This window comes from Abramis brama, assembly GCF_963993115.1.
Source record: "Abramis brama genome assembly, chromosome: 3".
NCBI lineage: Eukaryota > Metazoa > Chordata > Actinopteri > Cypriniformes > Leuciscidae > Abramis > Abramis brama.
The window spans coordinates 32,271,543-32,291,433 of NC_139965.1; the positions used below are offsets into that span (position 1 = coordinate 32,271,543).

The 19,891-nt window shown below is 37.5% G+C and overlaps 1 protein-coding gene across 1 annotated transcript in view; it reads right to left on the reverse strand.

The window, feature by feature from the left end:
- Window positions 1–1,504: 1,504 nt before the first annotated feature.
- dnajb6b (DnaJ heat shock protein family (Hsp40) member B6b) overlaps window positions 1,505–19,891 on the reverse strand; it is a 29,828-nt gene continuing 11,441 nt past the window's right edge. The window contains exons 6-11 of the mRNA XM_084107906.1: window positions 15,513–15,641; window positions 15,237–15,393; window positions 14,948–15,018; window positions 3,442–3,597; window positions 3,025–3,113; window positions 1,505–2,738 (exon numbers count right to left, since the gene is read on the reverse strand). Coding sequence (XP_083964032.1) covers window positions 2,613–2,738; window positions 3,025–3,113; window positions 3,442–3,597; window positions 14,948–15,018; window positions 15,237–15,393; window positions 15,513–15,641 — 728 coding nt within the window. The 3' untranslated portion in view covers window positions 1,505–2,612. The remainder of the gene's footprint in view (window positions 2,739–3,024; window positions 3,114–3,441; window positions 3,598–14,947; window positions 15,019–15,236; window positions 15,394–15,512; window positions 15,642–19,891) is intronic.

The following is a 19,891-nucleotide window of genomic DNA, read 5'->3' on the forward strand; positions in this document are numbered from 1 at the left end:
TTTTTGTCCGTATAAAAGGCTCCATTACCTTGTATCTTACACTATGGCCCCATAGAAGCCGTTTTTGTAAAAACTGTCGCACAGTAGAGAAATTACCGTATAGACACGAGGAGAAGCTCGCAGGCAATCGGGGAACGTGGAGGCATAAAGTCCGATAAAGTCAAGGGAGAAGCCCATAGAGAGTCATAAAGTTGCTCCTGCTCCTAGCTCATGGACAGCTCCTACTCACGCTCTCCGTCTCTGCAAGATTCAGATTTCTTTTGACACAGCTACTAGAAGACTTACAACTGTCAGACAGGTTGCTCACTACGTTGTCAAGCTCAGTTTGAGGCTGCGTATTACGCTCAGTTATCAGGAAGTGAGTGCTTCTAATTGACTTCACTTGTCTCCGTTGAAGTCCATGGGGTCGCTGTGTACATTTCTTTTACTGTCTATGTTCTCAATATCCCTCCTCGTTTCTTTGCTCCTCCGTCCTCCATCCTATGACCCGGAAACCGATCGAGCTCAGCCATCTTGAAGGACATCTCAATTCTCTAAATGCACCACGAGGAGGCGAGGAACGAGGAGTGAGGAAGCTTCCAGAGTTATGAGCGAGGTGTATCCTATGCGGAAGTCTTTCTTGTCGAGAAACCTGACACACAAATAAATTCTTCTCCCTCTTCACATCTGAAATAATTTTCATTTATGCTTTACCTTTGCAGTTTAAATAAATCATATATCACACATATATCAACAGGGCATCTCGCTTTATCTTTATTATTTATTAGTTTCTTAAATAACCAAACTTTAACAACATAAGGGCAGATCCTTTGAGAGCAGCTGATGATGCAGTGAAGTGATGCTCGAGAGCAATATTCCAATATACAAATAAGCTTTCATTCGATCCCTCGATCCTCATTTTCTTTCCTTGCAGCCTTCCCTCGCATTCTACAGGGGGTGGAGCTGAGATGTGAGGAAAGGAAACGAGGATGCAAAAATAAGAATTCAGAAGCACCCGTGTATTTCATTCACTCATTTCGATTAATAAGTGTGTGTGTGTGTGTGTGTGTGTGTGTATTGATAAACTCAAGTCCATGTTAAATGTGTGATCAATCCGTGACCATCACAAACACCCACTTCAAAGGTCCATGCATGGCACATTTATGACCAGTACATTTGATTTCTTTCAATCAGTAAGAACCACCTGAATCTGAAGCATTCCTTCCCATCAGGATCTATATTAATCTGAGTTGAGACAGCTTGCAAATTGAAAGCAATGGAAGGTGGGCCACTGATATAGCTGGTGCTGTGCTATAATTAAGCCCTGTGAGACTTCAGTCAACCAAACCAGACCCAAATTACTCTACAGGTCATGTGCGCATACCTTTCCATGAATAATACTGCACTCCACAAGCTGCTTTAATACAGTGGCAATTATAAATCTTCTGTAATACACAAAAATGTAATTTTTGGGGGTTTTTTGCTGTAAATTAGTGTTCATACATTTACAGAACATACAAAAATTGTGCAACTTTAAGCTTTATTTGTGTATGTTAAAAAAGGAAATAACCAGACACACACGCATCCGAAATAAGCCTTTTCTGTCAACATTACAAAGTAAAACCTTCACAGCTGTAAGTAAACAGCAAGCCATTTTCTAGTATGGTTAAAATGTTTTGTGTTGAGCGTTTTTTCCCCAAAAACAATTTATTAGTTATTTCTGTACAGCATGAACAGACATTCATGGCTTTGAAAATGAAACAGCATTTGATTAAAACAAAGTGCTTCAGTTCACACCAATACCAATTAACAGCATAAATATGTATCAACAAATAATACATATTAATTAGGCATCAGCAAAAATGTACTATAACACATCAGAGTAGAAGCTTTTCAATGTATTACTAAAAATGTGTCTATGTAGCTCTTCATCTCTTTAATTTGTTTTTTATATGGGAACAATGCGTTTGCACAGATTTGGGTTTCTGTTTCATATTGAAAAACAAAACGAAACACACATGCAGTAGTCAGAGTAAAATTAAAGCCATGCTCCCAGTTCTGGTAGGACATACCACATCTGCAGTATTTTCTGAAATATTCATACAGTGCTTAAGACTGGATCAAAAGGCAGACTGGTGAAAACCTGTTCTCTCACATTGGTAAATGAATAATTTAAAAATCCTTTCCCCCTATTTTTCTCCCTTGTCCTGCTCACTTTCCTTCCTCAGTACCCTAGTCCGGCCTGTTCTCTCTCATCATCCTGCCTCTTTTTGTCACTTCCATGGTTACTCTTTCAAGCATCTTTTACACGTCAATCCTGAGTTTGTACTCCATCATTTAATACAAAATGCATAATTCACCAGCAAACACACAAACTTTAAAGTGCCTCACTTTTATGTTTATAATGAACTATTTTCTTCATCAAAAATATATCAAAGTGCTGAAAACAGACTTGCAAGTAACTTGAACATACTTTTACAGAATAATGAAGAGATCTGTTTAATGTTTAAAAAGTTGGGTTTAATTATTTAATGATGATGTGAGTGATGTGTTTAGGCCCCTTCATGAACGGACTGTTTTCAACACCACAGCGATGGAGGGGGATGCCCTACAATATGCTTAAAAACCATGAATTAAGTAAGTACAAAAGTGAGTGTGATTGCTTTTACAATCGGATACATCAGATCAGGATAATGAAAGATTGGAAAAATCATGAATTGGTGAAATGCAACTTGGCTTGTTCCAAATTTGGGGCATTGCTAAAAAACACAATAGAAAAGGTTACAATAATTACACTAAACAGATGTGATTACGATTTATAGTGGGCCATACAGACTTTGACAACACTACATGAATGCAACATGTCAAAGCAGAACAATTAGAAAGAAGCTTTCTATGTGGGCTACTTAAAAATAATAATTTGAATAATTTGTGTGACAGTATTTAATAGGCATGTCTTTAAATCCCCAATTTTTTTAGAAAATGAACAGTAAAGACAACACACACAAAATATACTGTATATTGTAAAAATTGTTAGAACCACACCCCAATCCGAGGAGCCAGTCTTGGCATCCGCTTCTTTTTGGTGTCAGACTCCTTCAGCAATAGTTTATTTCTCCTAGTGTCAAAAAAACCTATAGAAATGAAAGTTAGTTACTATGAGGGAATCTGATGAGCTTTGACTTTTATTAAGTCCACAAAACAACAACACAAAATGAATAAAAACAACTTGACTAATACTTGAAAACATATTAACCGTGGCTCTAGGAAAGAGAAGGGAAGAATTCAATTACTTTAAATCAATAACTGGAACATCTTTGTAACCTTGAAATTCTTTTCCAGATACTGTTGAGAGCTTAAAGCAGTCAAAAGCAAGTTGTATTGGCTAAAAAAAATTGCCTGCTGAAATACATTTCATGAGTAAGTGTCGCCTCCACCACAGCGTCCAGCTGGGACACAAACCTTTGGCAAGTCCCAGATTCTGCAGGCCTCTGTCCTCCTCTTTCTCCTCCTCTGAAGGGTTCTGGGCCACATTTCGGAGGTAACGGTTGTGTGGGGCGGTGCTAGAGAGAGCATTCTGTCTGCGGCTTTCCTCCAATACATTGTCATCAGAAATACCTGTGAGCAAGACCAGACACAGTTCAGATGAATTTGATTTAAATGTTCTTTATTATTATTATTTACCTGCTTTAAATGCACGCAAACTGGGACACACCTACTATTATTTATAATGTAGTCATTATGATTACAAGAATTCTTCTCTCAGTAAAGTTGGCAAAGGCTATTTAAGTCATCGAAAGTCATAGTACTTCAAGTACTTAAAATGAAAATGTGTTACAGATAACACCTCAGAAAAAACATAATACTGAGATCAGTAAAGATCAATATGTGGTTTACAAGCAGATGTACTGTAGGAGTTCTGTGGCTGGTTAATAGTACAAGTAAACCCAAACAAGCTCGGTGTTGTGTTTGCTAAAATGCAGTTTTTATGTAAGCACAGGCTCCGCTGTGATCTCTGGGCAGTTATTTATTTCTCTAAAATCTGACATTCGATTTACTTCAGGGCATCAATTCCTTCTCATATTTTTCTGCATTGTTTATGAACAAAAGTAGACAGAGGGCTTAAATTTGAATAGAAAAACATAATTTTTATATGACATCAGTGTAACAACACACACAACAAGACAAAACTATTCAATGTCTACTCCATCATAATTTGAGATGATAATATTCAATACACAATCAATCATTTAGTCAACCTTCATGAATTATGTTAATTTAATCACTGCAACTTACTGTACCGAATAAAACAGACAAATGATATGGAACATTAGCAGTTTATAATAAATACATTGGGTTTAATGTTTCATTCATGTGAAAAATCTGTCAGTGCTCACCTAGAGTCATAAAACAAACATGATCAAGTAAATTATTATTGAATTCCTGAGATGTCCAAAAAGCATACAAATCAGAAATATTGCTTGTTTCAGAAAGGCACAATCAGTTTTATCTATATCAGATCATGCCTTGCATGTATTAGTCATTATGATACATGCAAGGCTTTACTCTCATTGAACCATTCCTCTCTGTGCCAAACCACCTCCATTTATTATACTGAACTGATTCCATTACGTGCTTCTAGGCAAAAGTTGTGAGGTGCAAAATAAGTAAATCTGACAGTAAATAATAAATAAAAAACTTCTTAAATTTCATCTGTCACCTGCTTAGTCCCTCAAATTAAGTTTTTGAAAACAAGTTATGGTTGTTTGTTATAATACAGTATTGAGTTTGTTTTATATTGGATTTGTTTTATATTTAGATTTTTTGACTGAGAAGTTTTCTGTTTCTGTTCAAAGTTACCAAAATGTGTTTATCATTTTACTGACAATATTCTGTGTGGTTGTATTGTATTGCTTTATTTTCACACAATCCTCATTTTAAGTCACTTTTTTTGACTATCATTATAAAGTCTGATCATGTCACATTATTCTGCCAGAGAACCGCCTGACAGTCCATCTGACAAATAAAGTGATCATCACCATTTATTTAGCTTTTATCTACCATTTAGAATCGGGTAAATCTGACACAGATGATACCATAACAGTATTTAAAAATATATATATATAGGATGATCAAAATTTCCTGATAATTTCACAGGCATAAAACAAAGCAAACCCCAAGTTTTATTAATTGCCTCAAACTAACTCTGAATGTATTTTAAAGATTTGAATCCATGAACATCAAATAATTCTACTAATCCAATCATTAGTTCTTCTTGTTGTAGCCCAGTACCTCAGATATCAGTTCAACCATGAAGTTTGGAGAAAATTGTATCTTCTTTTTCTTTCAATTTATTAATTTTGCAGTTTAGCAAGGAGTAACGCTGGTAACACTATCTGACACTGACAAAAATATGACTTTTTTTTGTATAATTATTTAATCCATCATGATCCTAAGTTAAGGTTATATTCACCAGACTTTGTATTCACTATTGTAAGTGTTGTCTCCAATGATACTAATAACACAGTCTTGTAAATTTTTTCATATCACACTTAACCTGCCTTTTACAGACACTCCACAAACACAAAAGTGTGTGAGAAAACTGTTAAAAAAAAAATATATATATATTTTTTTTTTTTTTGAACAGCTCCTTAAGTGCTCCTTGCCTGACACCCACAACCCCCTTTTCCCCTTAATCGAGATGCATTCATTCATATTTCATGTGGAACGCGTTTATTGTGATTAGTCATGTAAATAGATTGAGATTTCTTTATTCTTTTCGCGTGTTAATTTACATTTATATTGAATTAGCGTACGGAATAGGGGCTCGGAAGAGAGAAAAGAGAGGCTGATTATGTGTGCAGATTATGGGCACATCTCGTGGCTATTGTGTTGTGTAATTAAAGGGGAGAGAGGAGAAGAAAAGGGACAGATGCTGCTTCTCAAACTACCAAACCGTTTTTCATCTCCGGAAAAGGCCTGCGTCTGCTGCAACACCCTCCTCTACCAACCAACAATCCCCCAAAGAAAAGATGAAAAATAGAATACATTTAGAGGACAAGCCACACGCTTTTACCACATCTCTTGTTGTCTGGCGGACCCTTGTATTTGAGCTTGGAGTAGGGGATCACTGTGACCCGGGCCACAACAGCAGCTGCCTAAGGTGACACTGGGAAATGTCATTGTTTGTAGTATATGGATATTATAAAAGCTTTTAGCATAAACAAGTTCATTCGTTTAAGTAATAACACACTCAGAACTATGTTAAATGGATTGTTCACTCAAAAATGAAAACTCTGCCATTCTAAACCTGTTGGACTTTCTTCCGAGAAACATAAAAGAAGATATTTTGAAGAAAGTTGCTAACAAACCCTTTTGGTGAACATTGAGTTTACTGGGACATTTCTCAAAATATCTTCTTTTGTGTTCAGCCGAAATAAGAAAATAATACAGGTTTGGAGCGAAATGCTGGTGAAATGATGACAGAACTTTCATAACTATCCCTAGTTGTTTTTTTTTAAACAAGATGCGCATGAGAGCCCCTTCGAATCATAATTACGACTGGGAACATCAGAGACCATTTTGATATTCCAGTGGATGAAAACCTTCAACATGGCACAAAAGAGGACAGTTTCAGTAGTGAATGTTTGCTAATGATTAATTATTGTAAATATAGCTACCTTGTTAGCTGTTGCAGTTTCGGTCATATACATTTATGTATATGTGTAAATAAATGTCTGTTGCACACTGTTGCACAATACAACATGTATTGGACAACATACTCAGGAAATAGGAAACTGGCCATCTTGCTATCACATAAAATGTGATATACTTCTAAATGCAACTTGGGATGTAGGAACAAGCATGTGAGGGCAGCAAAAGACCTCTAATCAAAAGCCTACTAATCAAAACCAATAGAAATTTGCTCATGTATCTCTAAAAAGAAAACAAATGAAGGCTCAGTAGAGGGGAAAATGGCAAAAGAGAGTGACACATGAAATGAAAGATGAAGGTAGTGATATAAATGAGAGAGAACGTGACAGTGAGAAAAGTATAAGAGGCCCAAATGTCAGCACAAAGCGTAATGAGTATATGGTAAAACAGAGAGACAAAAGCAGTCTCAATGTCCACGCAAATGATTGGATGGACGTGTTATTACCCGGGGTCGTCGTAAAATCACAGTCTGTTACCGAAGGCGCACGTCCCTGCAAACATGTGCATTCACGCAAATCAAGGCACACTGTCTAAATCCCAGTCAGGGACTGTACATGGAAAATAAGTGTCCCGTTCACTAGCTCTCAGTGGAGTAAAAACCCTTGGCGTTAAGGTTTCTCATCCTCGTCGAGCTTTGAATAACAAGCAGTGTTTATTCGTCCATGAAAGGCAGCGGGAGAGATCATATCTAGCTTTTTAAATATGGAGGGGAAATAAAAAAGGAAATAGAGAGGCTTTTGCAAGCCTGGTGTATTCAAGAAGCAGGAGTATTCAAGGTGGTGTTTTTATTGTTTGAAAGCGTCCTTGCTTTCAGATCAGTATATTATGGTGATTACTGGTTATCCCTGTGGTAATCCATTATCATTTAATTACTCTGTGTGGTGAAATAAATATTTTTGGTGGGAACAATTAATTAACTACAAGCTTTTAATACCAATTTAGTAAAGATATGTTTTCTCTGTTCAAATCCTTTTTTTTTTTCTTCTTTTTTTTTCATTACATGGCTTGTTTCAAAGAAGATATGCTTTGTTGTTTGAGCTGCAAATGGCACACTACCATGCGTTGGGGTTTGATAAAGTTACCCATGAAGTCTAAAATAATTCTGTTAGTTTTCTTAAATGTGCAGTCAAGTGTTTTCCTCATTAAGGTTTTACACATTAAGAAATTGGTAGTACTTTTAAAGAAAAATGTGTTTAAAATAAAAGTTTGTGTGTGTATACGCATGGATGAAGACTCCAGTCATTTGAGTAGCAAAAGCTGTACTATTTTACATGGATCAGGTCCCCTTATGGGGGCTGCCATGTTGAGGTCACATGACCAGCTGAAAATTACTCATATTTTGAGGTGTGTGAGCACAGCTCTGTCTCCTCTTTGGATGAGAGGTATTTTGTATTGTATTGTATAGACGAATATCAGAACATATAAATCTTCTGGAAATATGTGCAGTGTTCATGGCTCTAAGGTATTTCTTGCCAGACACCTCGACAGTGTTCCATTTGAACCACCAGGATGGCACGAAATCCCGCTCGTCTTCCCAGCTTTTTTATGAGATTCTGACTGGAGGCGCCTCATATTTTGGGAACATGCAACCAAACAGCGGATGCTCTTTCCAGGGATGCTTACATCCAGGAGAATGGAGGCTTCATTCTCATTGCATGGCACCAGAATGGCCACCCAGACCATGGTTTGATTTGTGACTTCTGACACAGGTAATCCTAGGAAGCTTCCCCCCAGGAAGGTCCTCCTGTCCCAGTTGGAGGGCAGAAATCTGGTACCCAGATGCAGCCCGTCTACAGCTTTGGGTCTGGTCACTGACCATTCACTAGAGCATTGTGATCCTGCAATTATGACATGGATGTCCTTGAAAACTGCTTTTTTGTTGGCTGTTGCTTCTGCAAATCAAATCAGTGAGTGCACGCACAATCGGTTAGCGAGTTATGCTTGCGTTGGTTGTTGGATGGCTTCGGGATGGTCCTCAGTTAAACCAGCACATTGAGCTGGCCTCTTTTCAGACATCTTCAGGGTTTGATTCGAGTGCCCAACTTTTGTGTCCCGTTCATGCCCTGAGGTGTTTTGTGGAGACTAATGCTCAATTCAGACAGTCAGACCAGCTATTTGTCTGCTATGGTGGTGTGAAGAAAGCTGCTTCTGTGTTGAAGCAGAGGATGTGGATGGATACTGGAGAGGATTACACTGGCTTAAAAAGCAGCAGGGAAACCATTGCCCTGGGGTCTAACTTGTCATTCCACTAGGCCCATCACTTCTTCATGGGCTGCCTTTAGAAGAGTCTCATTGACGGACATCTGCACTGTCGCTATTTGTGCTTCTCTGTACATTTTTGCCAGGTTTTATAAGGACAGCTTTGCTGCTCATCATGCTGTGAGTCAGGAGCAGTCTTAATGTTTTTTTTTTTTTTTTCAGATGGGTGGCATCCCTCATGACTGTGTTGGTATTTGTCATCCATGGGTCAGTAATGAAACAGAATGCTAGTTACGTTTGTCTTCAATGGCTGAAAAACTTCTGCAGGATAAGCATCCATATTAGCCAGTGCAACAAAAGCAAAAAATTACACCTTTTAAGTGATATGAAAACAAACAAAAAATAAATGGCAGTCACTGAGAAATTAGACTGGATCTCTGCGGTAAAGCTTAGCACTCTTCCATCCATTCTGCAATACCAAGAATCATTCACACAGCCAGGAAAGCAACTACCACCAACTTTAAATGAGACCACAGTCAACAACCACTTCCCACTGTTCTGACAATCTGATAGCATCACAGCAGGCACTAACAGAAACCCAGAGCTAACCTTATGTTTTTCTCTTCTATCACTCCTATCTTTACCATCTTTAATAAACATTGGGAGGACAGCAGTAAAACACGAGGGGAAACATTCTTCATCAGGCTTTGGATGCTTTTAGCTTCCGGTTTCACAGCTGTGGATCTTTTTGATCAAATTTGGATAATGCATCAAAGAAAAAGGCAAGGAAAAAATGAAGGAAATGAACATCTATTTTTGTCTACATAGATTTGTGTCTCTATATAATCTGTGGCCTGCTTTAATTTAAACTACAGTATGGCGATTTTTTGTTTATATCTATCTATATACATATACTATATATACATATACTATATATATATATACTGTATATATATATACACATATGCACATACACTATATGTACACACACTATATGGACAAGACCATTACACCAACAGGGATTGTAATAACATTGCACTCTAAATACATTAATATGGAGTTGGCCCACCCTTTGCAGCTACAACAACCACTCTTCTGAGAAGGTTTTCCACAAGATTTTGGAGTGCTTCTTTAAGATTTTTTGCCCATTCATCTAGTAGAGCGTTTGTGAGGTCAGGCACTGATGTTGGACCAGAAGGCCTGGCTCATAATCTCCGTTCTAATTCATTCCAAATGTGTTTAATAGGGTTGAGGCCAGGGCTCTGTGCGGACCAGTCAAGTTCTTCCAAGCCAAACTCATCCAACCATGTCTTTATGGACCTTGCTTTGTGCATTGGGGCACAGTCATGCTGGAATAGAAAAGGGCCTTCCCCAAACTATTCCCACAAAGTTGGAAGCATATAGCATTGTCCAAAATGTCTTCGTAGGCTGAAGCATTAGGATTTCCCTTCGCTGGAAGTATGGGGCCATGACCAACCCCTGAAAAACAGCCCCAGACCGATTATCCCTCCACCAAACTTTACAGTTGGTACAATGTAGTCAGACAGGTAACGTTATCCTGGCATCCGCCAAACACAGACTCAGCCATCAGGCTGCCAAACAGAAAAGCGTGATTTGTCACTCCACAAAACACGTTTTCACGGCTCCAGAGTCCAGTGCTTTACATCACTCCATCCGACACTTGGCATTGTGACTTTACGTGGTCTTCCGCTTCATGGCTGAGTTACTGCTGTTCCTAAACACTTCCACTTTCCAATTATACAGCATACAGTCGACGGTGGAATATCTAGCAGGGATGAAATTTCACAAACTGACTTATTGCAAAGGTGGCAGCATCCTATCACAGTACCATGCTTGAATTCACTGAGCTCTTCAGAACGTCCCATTTTTTTCACAAATGTTTGTAAATTCAGACTCCATGGCTAGGTGCTTGATTTTATACACCTTTGGTAATGGGTCTGATTGAAACACTTATATACAATATATATAAATGTGTGTGTGTGTGTGTGTGTGTGATTACTTGCATGTAGTCAGTTACAGATTGCATATTGCATGATGAAAATTTTAGATTATTTTTTACATAACTTGTTTATAAATCAATATGATATGTGATATATCATGATATGATATGATATGATATATCATATTGATTTGAATAGGACAATCTTGTACCATATTGATATAAAAAATACAAAGCTAAAAAAATATTATTATTTTTTCCATTAAGGGCATTAAACATTACAATATACGTTAGGGTTTGCAGACTAGGGTTTGTAAAGGAACTGCAAGCAGGGTAGTGAGTTCATGAAAAGCTAATAATTCATTAAGTCTCATAAAAAATGTCTAATTATAATAAATAATAAAAAACAAATCAACATCAGATACTAAAAAGATTAAATACTTTATTTGTTTAACTGCATGTCATATGACAATTAATCAGAGAACCATGAATATCCAAATGTGTTGTTAAATTATTGACTTAATTAAAGTATTAGGTCAAAAGAGGTTTGGCTGACAAAAATGTTTGGGAACACCTGCATTTCATGAAAATATGAAATTTGATAAGCTTTTCTTTTTTAAAGAAAAATGTAAAAAAGTAGTAGAGGCGTAATGGTTTTATACTGTACAAACTGTTCTATCCCCTAAACCTACCCATCAAAGAAAACTTCCTGCATTTTTACATTTTCAAAAAAAAAAACCCATAATTTATTATGTTTATTTGGCCATTTCCCTCGTAGGCTGCTCCCCGCAATGTGATGTCAGGTTTTAGGCTACTCCCCACAATGAAATATAAACCTGTACACACCGGTACACACGCACGCACACACAAACACACACACGGTCAGTTATTTCTGCCACACCTTGTCTGTTAAAAGGTTTCAGTTAAATTCATCTTTCTAACCCTGTTATAAACAGACTTTCTGAACATCAAATACGTTACGATATCACTGAAGAAATGGCGCCCTCTAGTGCTGTCACTACTGATTCGACAAGGGCTGGGTAACTCTGGCCCTCAAGATCCACATTCCTGAAATTTAGCTCCAACCCTGATTAAACTCACCTGCCTGTAATTTTATAGTGATCCTGAATATCTTGAATAGCTTGTAGGCTACTACAGTTGTGTTTGATTACGGTTTCAGTTCAATTCTGCAGGAAAGATCTCGAAAGTGGACTTCTCAACAAGTGCTTCTCAGTACTACTAATGCTTCCTCGTTTCCTCGCTCCTCTGTCCTCCAGCCCGTGACCAATCGAATTCAGCCATCTTGAAGGGCATCTCTATTGTCACCGCGAGGAGGAGAGGAAGCGAGTTTGCTTCCTGAAGGGTCACGAGCGAGGATAGACAGGTGGAGCTAAGACGCGAGGAAAGGAAACGAGGATGCACAATTAAGAAACGAGAAGCACCCCTGGAGGGTTAGACACTACATTTGCCTTTCAGCTGACAATATGTGGTGAAAATTACACCATCCCAAAAAAGGACATTCATAATTAGAAAATCCAATCTATTTAGCTTACTTTTACTAAAGGACAAGGCAAGACTGAGGAATGGAAAGGCATGTTAGTGCAACATGTAGATAACAGGGGGCGCCAGTGGACCACAAACTACTCAACACAGCTTTCAGCTTCATCCGCTTCCTGTCGGACAGTGCTCTCACTGAAATCCGTTCAAAAGTTTGGGGTCAGTAAGATTTTTTTGAAAAAAAAAATACTATTTTTATTTAGTAAGGATGGTGTTAATGCTGTTCTATTGAACTTTAAATTAATTGAAGAATCCTAAAAATCTGTTTTCGACATTGATAATAATAAGCATCAAATTTGGTGTTTCTTGAGCACCAAATCAGCATAAAATATTTTTCTGACCTGAAGGATCACGTGGCAGTAAAGATTGGAGTAATGACTGCTGAACATTCAGCTTAAGCTATCATCACAGGAATAAATTTAATTTTAAAACATACAAAACTGTTATTGTAATAATATTTTGTAATAGTAGCCTACTGTTTTCACTATAATTTAGAATTTAGATCAAATTAATGCAGCCATGCTTTCAAAAACACTTTACAACAAGGTTCCATTTGTTAACATTACTTAACATTAACATCAATGAAAATCACTAAGCAGTTATGTTAAATCCCATTTATGTTAATTATTAAAATCAAAAGTTGCATCAGTTCATGTTAGCTCAGGTCCATATTAACAAAAAATGAACAGTTGTATTTTTATTAACTAACCTTAACAAAGATCAATAAATACTGTAATTCTATAATTCTACAGAGAAACATTACATCAAAATACAAAGGAAAGGAAGATAGCGTTTGCATGAATAGCTATCTGCTCATGTCATGTTCAACACAACAGTTCTTTCCAACTTACCTTAATGAGTATAAAAATCACCACATACACACACACATTGGGTTTCCGTGTTTTATGGGGACATACCATAGACAAAGATTTTTATACTATACAAACTGTACAGTTTGAAATGGTATATTCTATCCCCTATATAATAATATATATATTATTATATAATAATATTCTATCCCCTATATAAAATGTATAAGCTTTTTTAATCATGGGGACCAACATTTTGAAGGGAATACCTGGACCAGTTTTGAATACCTGGAAGTCGGTTTTCATGATATGTCATTATATTAGTAAGGACATTTGGCCCTCACAAGTATAGCTTAACTGTAATATGTCAGAAGAATCATTTTAACTATTAACTTAATCAACAAAATAATGAGGTTTGATCAAGCACATACTTATCTACAACTTCAGATCTTGAAGAAATTGTTCCTTTAAGTGTAGTTATGGATTTAGAGTAAATCCTCTATTATTCTCATACTGTAATGCCATGCACTATGTGTATGAGCTAATCATAGTTTCTAAAGACAATCTTTACATCTAGAAAAGAGTTCCGTTTTATTATGATAGCTAGCTTCTTCATTCACAATTTTGATGATTATTCAGGTTATTCAGGGACAAGGTTTGAATTAACATCTGCTGATGTGTTGAGCTTTTCATGGCTGTTAAAGTGTGCAGAAGCAATTAATATTTACATATACTTGTAGTTAATCAAAGATGAAATCTTGTATTTGTGTGCATTAATTTGCACGTAACAGAAGAAACCAAATAAAACCAGTGAAGTACAGTATGTGCACATGCATGTGTGGATATTTTGGAGGCTAGTAGTAATAAAGTGATGTGAAAGACAATGTTTTACTCTTTTTAATTTTGTGAGTGCTGGGATGAGACATGCATACGCCAAGCAAAAGGACACACACCTACATACAAATTAGAGACGAGTCTGTTTCTTGAAGCCACAGCAAAGAAACTGAGTGCAACATTCCAAACATGTGAAAGTGAGATTTATTGAACCTGAAACTTTATCCATCTTTGCTTTTTTCTTACAAAGAACAAAATTTCCAGCATATATAAATAAGTCACACAATATTCTTTTTAATGGAAAGGTCTCAGGTTATGCAACAGTTAGTTGTGAAGCAAAATAAGAAAATTTGTCAACAGCCTAATATTATCAACAAATGGTAGCTATATGAAATTGGTTAGATCATATTAAATATTTTAGAGTGGAGAGGTTAAGACTTCATTGGAACAGTTGAATGGCTCAACAGCAGAAAGCAGATACAACGTGTTACGCTCCAGTTTCAATCAGACAATAAGCCCTTATGGATGAAAGAACAGCCATCAGCTGACAGAAAGGAATGAATTGCACTCATTCAAACTGAGGTCTCCAGGTTTTGTGAGGAATAAATGGTCCCCAAGAAAAAAGAAAAAAAAGAATGCTCACATTGGAATGAGTGTTTAACCCTGTTTATGTCTGCAATTCACTGCAAGGAGGGTAACAGCATCACATCGCTTGGATGCGTCACATGTGACCTACTCTTGGTTTGCTGACTAGTGGAGAGCAGATGCTTTGGTAGCCATCAGCCTGGTCGTGAGGGTTGCTTATCTTTAGGAATGTTTGGGTTTAAACTTTTTGAATGTTCATCTGCAGAGTTCAGAGATCACTTGTTGTCCCGTTGTAGAAGCTACTCCTTACCATTGACTGTGAGAGATTTGAGCTGACCGTCCTCCTCTACCTCCACTCTCTCTTGACCGTTCTCTACAATACTGTAATGACACAAAATTTAGCTGTACAGTGAGATTACATTAACTGTGAGATTATAATTACCATATCTAGTGGTAAAGGCTTAGTCAAATAAGCAACGATTTATGAGCAATTTGCATAGATATGTGGTAACTGAATAACTTTAGGCAAAAGTGTACTGCGTAACATGCTTGATGTTATGAGTCACTATTAGAGGCCATTACAGAATGTTCTTTGGTACCGTTTGGTGGTGATCCTCCTTCCATTGATGAATTTGGTGGATGTTGAGACAGAGCGGAAGTTTCCCATTCCACCTCCACCACCAAAAGAAGAGGAGGAAAATGAGGTGAAACCACCCCCACCCCCACCCCCACCCATTGGGCCAAACGGGGTGAATCCTACAGAAAAGATGATGATGATGATGATGATGATGATGATGTTCAAATACACAAAAAGTATGGCAATCATACACAGAAGTACTTTTAAATTTTCACTGGCTACACACAGATTAACATACCAGTGTTAAACCCAGGAAAGGCAGGACCAAATGGAGAAAATCCAGGAAAGAATGAATCTGTCGTCCTGCTCCTGCTCACACCCCTGTGACGCCGCCCACCACCAAAGAAATCTTCAAAGGGGTCATCAGCTAAATCAAAAGAAAAAGTGAAATACTGTCATGACTGTAAATGTAAGAAATGTTAGAATAAAGTGGTTCCAGATGAACAATTAATCAAGAACTACTGAACAACAGATTCACATGCTTGATAGATCTCACAAAGACCACTGAAACATTCGCCAACAGCACAATAATGTTTTACAGAACCTCTTTACAGCATCTAAATATGGACACAGTGAGGAAAATCACTTTTCTGAATTCTGCCATTCAAAAACAGGACAAAAAACAAAGTAAAGAAAATTAATTCCTGATTATTTATTGATGAATAGGATAGCCAGAGGGACGAGGCTGACAGGTGGTCTCAGCAAACTTCCAAGGGGGCCACAGCGTGACTTACAATTGTTTAATTATTAAAAAAATATATAATAATAAAATAATAATAATAATAATAATAATAAATATAGCTGCAAGCAGCAATTATCGGGGCCAAGCGCAAGACGACGACAAGACATGCCAACATGGCTGGGAGTGTCAGACCAACTGCAGCAAGGAGCAATTAAATAAATTTTAAGAGGATTTTGGGCAAATGGCTGAAAAATCATATATACAATAACTTATAAGATGATTCAATGGTTTATCACTTTCGACCAATAGGTGGCGCAGTTACGAAATCGATGTGATGTGGCCGGAGTGAAGTGACAATGACACATACAAAGTTTGGTGTCAATATGTCAAGGCATTGCAGAAATAAAGCCTGAAAAGTAATTTTGGCATCATGCCTCAACTTTGCTCTTGTGGTATACGAAAAAGATTTTGTCTATCGACACGAAATCCATAACTTTTAGTCGGGACAGTCTGGAGATGATACGATTCGATTTTGGTGAAGATTGGACAAACGGTCTAGGAGGAGTTAGAAAAAGTAGGTATTGAATAAAAATCAAGATGGCGGACAGGAAGTTCGGCCAAATAAGGTAAACTTGGTATCTATGTTCTCGGCTTGACCCAAGGAAACTATTAAGACCAGTGTCATTACAAAAGGCAGATTTATTCAAAAGTTATTAGCATTTTTGGAAATTTTGTTATAACTTTTTTACCACAAGGTTGCACTGCCCTGAAACTTTGAGTACCTTCAAGGCATGGTGCCAATGATTCATACCGAGTTTCGTAACGATACGCTAATGCGTTCATAAAGTATAGCATTTTATATCACAATACTGTATTGAAGTCAATGGGAATTTCATGTTTTGTTCTATTATAGCGCCACCAAGAGGCTCAATCCCACCATTTTTTTTATGTGTCCTCAGAGTGAGCCCATACATCTGTGTGTCAATTTTGGTGAAACTATCTCAATTCGCTTCGGAGTTATAGACATTTATATGAAAAAACACGTAAAAAATGACTGACACCTGACTTTGATTGGATTTGACTACCCCTTACTATCTGTTTCTACTGTTTTTTTTTACCTTCATTGATATGGTTTTACAATGAAAAAAAAATGGCGAAACCTAGCATGTTTGGTATCGTTGGACTCGGCAAGGATTCAGGAGTCTAAGGACATGACTCTCGTGAGAATAAGTCGACCACACCCAAAGTTATAAGCATTGGGGGGGGGGGGGGGGGGGGGGGGGGGGAAATCACCACTAGGTGGCACTGTTTCGAAACTTCTCAGGCTCCTTCAGGGCATCGTGGTGATGACCCATACAGAGTTTCGTGACAATCCGTTCATGTGTTCAGAAAATACAGCATTTTAGCACATAATTCAAAATGGCCGACAGTCAAAATAGCTGATCTGGGAAATTTGGATATCATTTGACTCGCCCTGAATCTAATGAGACCACTTTTTTGATTTTTGGACAAACCTTTCAGAAGCAAAAATAGCCATTTTTCGTATCTCTGGACCAGTAGGTGGCGCTGCGCCGAAACGCAGCATGTAGCCTCAAGTCATGCTTGTGATGACATGTACCAAGTTTGGTCTGAATAAGATAAAGCGTTGCAGAGATACAGCCTTGCGTCTGTTTTCGCAAGTGCTACAAAAAATTAATTGGCACGGTATTCGACAACGGTTTGACGAATCAACATGAATTCCATAACTTTTTGTCGCATGGTCTGGAGATGATCCGGTTGAATTTTCGTGCAAATTGGACAAACCGTCTAGGACGAGTTCGAAAAAGTAGCTTTTTTGAACAATTCAAAATGGTGGACTTTTTTTTTGACGGAAAATGACGTCATAGGATGCAATCGAATCGTCATGAGAAATATGATGATAGGCCTTACGGTTCAAAAGTTATTAGCATAAATATGAGTGAAACTTTGAACAGGTGGTGGCGCTAGAGGGAATGAGTTAGAAACACCAAAATTGGTGTATTTAATGTTGGGACTGTCCTCTATCAGAATGTAAAACCATTACAACTTTCCTGCAAGCGGTTCTATGGGCTGCCAAAGATTCTCAGTCAGAAACGGAATAAGAACGGGAACAGATACAATAGGTGCCTCCGCACCTTCGGTGCTTGGCCCCTAACAATAATCAAGATGTAAACTGAAATGATATATTTATTTCCCCCCACCCACCACCACCACCACCACAACAACAGTGGCCTTTTGCCACTCCGAGTGAGGAAACTGCATTTAAAGGGAACCTGTTTTTCATGTCATGGATTGCTTTAAAATAAATTTCTCTCGTAACACAGTTTTCTTCACAACTGTGGCATGACAACAATAAGCATTTTGACTTGTCAGAGATAAGCCACTTGAAAGAGCTCATAAATGTACGGTACGCTATGAATTTAAAATTAGTCAGTTTGTTTAAGGAAAGTTGTGAATATACGGTAACTGTCAAACAAGTAGTAAATGTTCAAGTAAATGATTCTATCCCAGGTGACTTATAACAGGGAGAATCTCCCTGAAGCAACCTGGAGTTATCCGTTAAATACTGAAGTGCTACGTACAATTCTCAAGGGCACATCAGTGATGTCTCATGATCCTTTCATGCAGAGCTCGAACACACACATTTTCGGTTTCCAGCTTTGAATAAGTTGCACTTTTTTTTTTCTGACCTGTTCATCGGAATACTAGGTCGTTGGTGTCTACAGAGGTCTATCTTTATTCTTTCTCATAATTTTGTGAGTGTTGCAATGTAGAGATACAGTATGCCAGCTGAAACATGCCCAAATCAAAGTTTCTCCATTTTCAGGCACTCAGCACCTTCACATGAACTTTTCCCAGCTCCTTCAAGCAGTTTGATTTGGCAGGCAGAACCATGCCTGATATCTTCTCCAACACATGCACAGCACACACAGTTATTCTAACCCACCCCCAACTTTGTCATGGCTACATAAACACAAGTAAACACCATTGACCTATCATAAAGGATGGTGTTCCTGAAACATTCACATGTATACCCACATCTATTTGACTGCTGTATAGAAATAATCCTAAATAGTTTGACATTTTGCTCACAGATGAACACACATGCAAACACATTAATGTTGTTGAACACAACTCGTTCCCACTCTCTGTAGCGGCCTAGAGCTATAAGCATTCCCTTTCTCTTGCTGCTCTTTTATTCAGAAGCTATTTCTGAGAACATTCCTAGTGGATGATGCACAGTCTCTTCTCGTCCTACTGGTCTGAGCACCCTCGCCATATTTAGAGTGCCTGTATGTTTTACACATATGCCGTTGAGCAGGGCTCGACATTAACGCTTGTCCGGAACAAGTGAATTTTTTGAAGGGACAAGTAAAATATAATTTTAAAGTAGCCTTATTAGAACGTTTATAAGAAAATAACTAGGAAATCACTAAAACGAGAGAATTATTCTGATTTTATTACATTTATTGTAAGTTGTGATCGATAGTGGATAATAAATGTATTAGGCCTACTGACAGTAACATGGTTGCGCTGTTGAGGCTCGCACAGCCTCGAGGAGAAATGGAAACAAATGAGCGAAGCACAAGAAACTCAGTTAACAACATACTGTCGATAAATTATTTTTTTTATTTTTTTAAATCGAAATGTGGAGTTTTTATATGTTTAACATATGATACAGTTGACGAGTAGAACTGTATGATACAATTGACCTCACAAGCTGTTTTCCTGAATACCATCACGATTGAAAATGTGACATTGATTTCATACAACAGTTTAATAAACAGTTAAAATTAAGCCACTTAAATATTGACGCAAAATTTTAGATGCAATCTGTTTCAGCAGCGAAAAAATAGTTCCAAACAAAGATCACTGCAGAACCATAACGAATCTCACGGCAACACTCAAACGTGTTA